This window comes from Marmota flaviventris, unplaced genomic scaffold (assembly GCF_047511675.1).
Source record: "Marmota flaviventris isolate mMarFla1 unplaced genomic scaffold, mMarFla1.hap1 Scaffold_1441, whole genome shotgun sequence".
NCBI classification, from domain to species: domain Eukaryota; kingdom Metazoa; phylum Chordata; class Mammalia; order Rodentia; family Sciuridae; genus Marmota; species Marmota flaviventris.
The window spans coordinates 1-6,094 of NW_027288013.1; the positions used below are offsets into that span (position 1 = coordinate 1).

At 62.3% G+C, this 6,094-nt stretch overlaps 1 protein-coding gene across 1 annotated transcript; it reads right to left on the reverse strand.

The window, feature by feature from the left end:
• Window positions 1-260: 260 nt before the first annotated feature.
• LOC114079806 (uncharacterized serine/threonine-protein kinase SBK3) lies at window positions 261-3,988 on the reverse strand (the record flags this gene model as incomplete). The annotated part of the gene is made up of 4 exons (XM_071607219.1): window positions 3,944-3,988; window positions 3,350-3,500; window positions 2,706-2,908; window positions 261-953 (listed from the first exon to the last, which is right to left on the reverse strand). Coding segments are annotated over exons 1-4 (1,092 nt in total), but the record flags the coding sequence as incomplete, so codon positions are not given.
• Window positions 3,989-6,094: the final 2,106 nt, after the last annotated feature.

The following is a 6,094-nucleotide window of genomic DNA, read 5'->3' on the forward strand; positions in this document are numbered from 1 at the left end:
GCCTGGACCCCGGGCCTGAGGGAGGAGGCTGGGCCTGGACCCCGGGCCTGAGGGAGGAGGCTGGCCTGGACCCTGGTCCTCCGTTCGGGTGGGGACTGGCCTGGACCCTGGTCCCCCATTGGGATGGGGACTGGCCTTCACTAGGGGAAGGTGCAATGTGTTTCTCTTCTGTCCTCCCCCGAGCAGCTGTCTTGCCTTCCAGGTGGCCATGGGCACAGGGGGGGGCCTTTGGCCCAGGTTGGGCCACCTGCCTCAGTCACCTGGTCGGGGAGCTCCCCATCTGTCCCCATGCTTCTGCCGACTCTGCCTCCCTCCTCCTCCTCGTCTGTGCACTCCTCCAGGCTTGACCCTCCCTCCTCCCCTTCTGCCACCTCCTCAAAGGACAGCCTCCCCAGGTCTCTGGGTCCCTCTGCATCCCCCTCCAACCCCCAGTCATCGCCCAGGACGTCCAGAACAGCCAGCGGGGGGCTCCTGGTATCAGGGTCCAGGTCCAGAAGGCCCTGGAGCAAGGTCAGAGCTGGGGGTGCAAACTGGTCCCAAGGTGCTGGTGGCCGTGGGGGCTGGGGCCTGGTGGTCATCCAGCCGGCAAAGGCTTCAAACTCAGGGTCAGGAGCCAGTGCCACATCCCAGGGGAAACAAGCAGTGGCAGCGCAGAAGAGAAGCACCCCCAGGGCCCACGAGTCCACAGATGGCCGCAGGGGCAGGGTGTCGGGTGGCAGCAGGAGGCACAGTTCAGGAGGCGCAGTGGGTAGGGGCACTGGTGGGGCCGGGGTTGGGCTGCCCTCTGGCCGGGTCAGACCCAGGTCGCCTAGGGCCACGCGGCTGCAGAGAGGATCGAAGACCAGCACGTTGTCCGGCTTGACGTCTGCGTGCACCAGCCCACGGCCGTGGAGGAAGTCCAGGGCCCCAGCCAGCTGGGCCACCACCCGCTTCACCATCAGCTCCGGGAGGCCCTGTGGCCAGGCAGAGGAGGAGAGTCAGGCTGCCTGGGTCCTTCTTCCTCCAGCTCAAAATGGTTCTGGACTGTTCTGAAGGGGTGGGGAATCCTGCGACCACAGCCACCTCAGTGTCCCCACAACATCCCCCAAGGTCCTGCCATCCTCCAGCACACCCTTATCTGGACTTGGCCTCCACCAGCCCCCGGACATTTTCCCCACTAGAGCCCCAATTCTAACCAGAAGCCCTTTCCTTTAGCTTCCTTTGAAAATCCTCCTAACACTCAAACCCACTCTGAGGATTTCTTAAGTCTCCTCTGACTACCCAGTTCTTCCCCAGGGGGAACCCGAAACTCCTACCTACCCCTGATCTTAGTTCAATGCTAATCTCCACCCTATCTCCAACCCAGATCCTATTCTTACCCTCCAGATTGCTTCAATTGATTGGTTAATCTTTGCTCCCAGATAGGCAGAGGCAAGTCAGCAAAGCCAGCCACCTATCCATGAAACCATCCCTCCATCCAACAGTGTTGAACAATGTGTCCATTCCACATCCAGCCAACGATCCAATAGTTCAATTATTTAATATCCAATACCACCCATTCATCCTTGCTTCCTTTCATCCATCCATCCATTCATCCATCCATCATCCATCCAGCCAACCAGCCACTCAGCCATCTATCAAAGCATCCATCCATGCATCCACCCATCTGTCTACCCACCCATCCATCCATCCATCCATCCACCCACCCATCCATACGTACATCCACCTACCCATCCACCCATCTGTCCACCCACCCATCCATCCTTTCATCCATACATCATCCAGCCAGCCAACCAGCCACTCAGCCATCTATCAATGCATCCATCCATGCATCCATCCACCCATCTGTCCATCCATCCATCCATCCACCCACCCATCCATCCATCTGTCCACCCACCCATCCATTCTTCCATCCATCCATCATCCAGCCAGCCAACCAGCCACTCAGCCATCTATCAATGCATCCATCCATGCATCCATCCATGCATCCATCCACCCATCTGTCCACCCACCCGTCCATCCATCCATCCACCTACCCATCCATCTTTCCATCCATCTGTCTATTCATCCATATTTGCATCCTTGTTACTTCTGTCCACCATTCCACCCATCCATCCATCCACCCATCCACCAATCCTTCCCTCAAGAGTGTGTACATCCAACACCTATCCTCCGTCTCTTTCTCCCCCCACCTTCCTTCCATTTATCTCTCAAATCCAAAGTCCTAGAAATATCCCTGCCCTCTAGTCCTCAAACTCAGGAGGGCAGTCCTGACCTGGTCTCATTCTAGAGGCCCCATTACAACCCACATCCAACTCCATCATGGACACATCTTGAGCCGCCTCTGCCTGCCGGGGCCACCCCACCATGCCCACCCTTCCTTCTCTCCGTGGCCAGTCTGCAGCCAGCCCTACCTTGACTGCCTCACCCCCACATAGTCCCAGCGCCAACCAGGATCCCCAGGCTGTCTCTGTCGCAGCCCTTCAGCAGTCCCAGGGCATCCTCAGCCCCCACCCAGCTCCTGCCCCTCCACACAGGGCTGGGATGGCTGGAAGGATCCGCCCTGGGGCTGGGCATGGAACTTGCATGGAGAGTTAGAAATGGGGAGGTGGTTTGACTCAGGGTGGACCTGGCTTGAGCACTGACCTGGGATCAGCACTGGAGACACAGGAGGGGCTGGGGGCGGGCTGGGACGTGGGACAAACAGCCCCCCTCGCCTGCCTCACCTTTTCCTGCAGCATCCTGCTGAGATCCCCGCAGGGAGCGTACTCCTGGGCGAAGGCGAAAAACCGAGGCGTCTGCAGGGGCCCGCCCAGGGTCTGCAGCAGGCCGGGGTGGGAGGACACGCAGCGCCCCACGCAGAACTCCCTCAGGAAAGTGGCTCTCAGGACGGAGTCCCGACGGAGGAGCTTGAGAGCCACCGCAGGGCCTGCCAGGGAGACAGGGCCCGAGGGGCGCTCAGGGCACTGGTCCTGGGGAGGGACCTGGGCAGGACCCGCAGCCTCTCCGAGCCCCAGACTTCCTGTCGTGTTTCTCCACCTGTGAAGCGTGATGGAGAGGCCTTCCCGAGGACCCTTCCTGCTCGGCCTTGGCCTGCTGTGTGGGGCTTCATGGCCTCACCCTCTCTGAGAGTGGCCTCTGTTTTCTCTTGCATAAAGGGACATGGCAGTGGCTTGATTGCCAATCAAGCTGCACTCCTGCCTTGCTGTGGGACCTTGAGTGGGCCACTTGGCCTCGCTGGGCCACCTCCTTCTCAGAAGACCACAGAACTCTGAACTTTCTGGGACCCCCTCAGCCCCACCTGAATGCTGGCTTCCCGAGGCTGGAATCATGGGGGAGTGTGGAGCCTGCCCTCGGTGGCTGGACTCACCCCCTTGGCGAGGCTGGGCAAGCAGCACCCGGCCGTAGGAGCCGGAGCCCAGCTTTCGGATGAGGCGATACTGGACACGCAGGCTTCTCACTGGGGTCACCCTAGTAGCGGTCAGCTCCACCAGCCGCTGGAGAGCTGCAGCCGTGTCCTCCTGCCAGAGAGGGGCAGGGTTGGGGGGTGAGTTGGGGTCCCAGGAGAACAGCCCAGCAGGGAGCTGGAGGCCCAGCCCAGGACTGCACTTGGGGACAGGGGACCGGGGTCACTGTCCCCAGAGAGGAGGGTGAGTCACAATGACTCACCCAGACTCAGGCCACCTGTTTTTGTGTCCTGGTGGGTTAGGGGTCATTGTCTCAAGGCCCTGCCTGTCCCCATCTGTGGGAGGCAGCAGGAGCCCCCAGCCCCACCTGGGGCTGTGCCCTCAGCCCGCAGGACCCCACGTCCACCTTCTCTCTGCCTGACTGCCTGTGTGACCCCGCTGTCCCTCAGGCCCTTTCTCTGGGTCTGCTTGGGTCTGGGTTACTCTCCCTCCCTCGGGGTGGCGGTCTCTCTTGTGATTTTCTGTCCCTCTGTCACCTCCTGTCTCTCCCATCTCACCTCTGGGTCCCCATCCACGGGGGTCTCAGGGGCCCTGAGCTCCATCTCGGGGCCGCCTGGTGATGGCTGACCTGGGCAGACAGACACCCCTGTCTGCACTCCCCAGAGGGCGACCAGCACCTGGTGCCGGCCCCCCGTGGGCCTGAGGTCTCCTGGCGGCTCCCTCTTCCTGTCACCCTCTCGTGGTCCAGCCTCTTTCCTTGGCCCCCTCCCAGCCTCCACTCCTTGGGCCCCCTGGCAGCCTCTCCTTCCCGTGAACAGCCCGCCCGCCCTCTCCCCTCCTCTCTCTGTCTCTCGGGGTCCCTCGGCTCCCCCTGACACTCCGGGGTCTCTGGAGTCGCCTCCCTCACTACCTCTGCCCCAGCCCTCTGCCTTGGTCCACACTCTGCCCTGTTGGCCACCAGGTCCCCTGCTGCGCCCACTCTGCCCTCTCGGGAGACTCTGCCTCTCTCTCCTCCTCTCTTTGTTCAGATTCTCAGAGAGCCTTTGTCCCTCCCTTTCTCTAGGCAGAGGTGTGTGTGACAGCACAGAGACAGAGACATCCTGTCCCCCACACCCCTCCCTCACCCCCCTGACCCGCTGCCCCCTCCCTCCCCCTTCCAAACTTAGACCAGCTTGGACTCTGGGCGCTGGTCCCAGGACAGAGGGGACAAAACATATTGTGAACCCCCAAGGGCCAGGCCTGAGGGCAGAGGACAAGGGAGGGAGAGGCCCATTCACAGCCTTTGCTTGGGCCAGAGGCCAAGAGGCCGGAACTCAGTGCTTTCCAGTTTCTACTAGGTGCTGGGAGTCCTGGTGGTCAGATCACAGGAGACCCCAACCAAAGCTCTGCTCCGTGATGCCTAGAGTCCAGGCCCCGGCCTCCTCCCTCAGACCCAAGATCTAGACTCACAGCCTCCTCCCTCAGACCCAGGGTCCAGGCCCAGCCCCCTCCCCCAGACCCAGGGGTCCAGGCCCAGCCCCCTCCCCCAGACCCAGGGTCCAGGCCCAGCCCCCTCCCCCAGACCCAGGGTCCATCCCCCAGCCTCCTCCCTCAGACCCAGGGTCCAGGCCCAGCCTCCTCCCTCAGACCCAAGATCTAGACTCACAGCCTCCTCCCTCAGACCCAGGGTCCAGGCCCAGCCCCCTCCCCCAGACCCAGGGGTCCAGGCCCAGCCCCCTCCCCCAGACCCAGGGTCCAGGCCCAGCCCCCTCCCCCAGACCCAGGGTCCATCCCCCAGCCTCCTCCCTCAGACCCAGGGTCCAGGCCCAGCCTCCTCCCTCAGACCCAGGGTCCAGGCCCAGCCCCCTCCCCCAGACCCAGGGGTCCAGGCCCAGCCCCCTCCCCCAGACCCAGGGTCCAGGCCCAGCCTCCTCCCTCAGACCCAGGGTCCAGCCCCAGTCTCCTCCCCCAGACCCAGGGTCCAGGCCCAGCCTCCTCCCCCAGACCCAGGGTCCAGGCCCAGCCTCCTCCCTCAGACCCAGGGTCCATCCCCCAGCCTCCTCCCTCAGACCCAGGGGTCCAGGCCCAGCCTCCTCCCTCAGACCCAGGGTCCTGACCAGCTCCTCTCTGGGCTGGGAGATGCACTGGGGAGAGAGGTCCTCTCGTGTCCTGAAGCTTTGCCTCACCCTGGCCCTGTTTAGAAGGGTGTGTCCTGGACCCTCCCAGCCCCCAGAGTGCCCGGATTTATTCCCAGTTTATGGAGTAGGAAACTGAGGTTCTGAGTGGCAGGTTGCCTTACACTGGTCAGCTCCAGCCAGACCTGGGCCCGCCTGTGTGACTCACCTCCCTAACGCTCCGCTCGGGTTTCTGCTACTACTACAGCCTGCTATTAATAAGACCAGCCGTGTGGCCCGAGGCTCTGGAAGGAGCCCCGGAAACCTGGCTGTGGCCATGGCCCCAGGGAGCCCGGCGGGCCTGGTGGGCTGAGGAAGACCACCTTTGCTTTCTGACAGGAAGTGGTGCCCTTGGGAAGCAGTGGGAATGCGGCCACCAAGAGCCCCGGCTGCCGACCCGGCTTCACGTGTGTTGCGGTTCTGCCACAGCCACTTGGTCTCCTTTTCCTGGGGGGACACAGATTGCATTCAAGCAAACAACATGTGGAAATCTGGGTGAAAAGAACTCACCGCTTGAGATCTGTTTTAAAACACTACAGCAAGTGCACACCTATC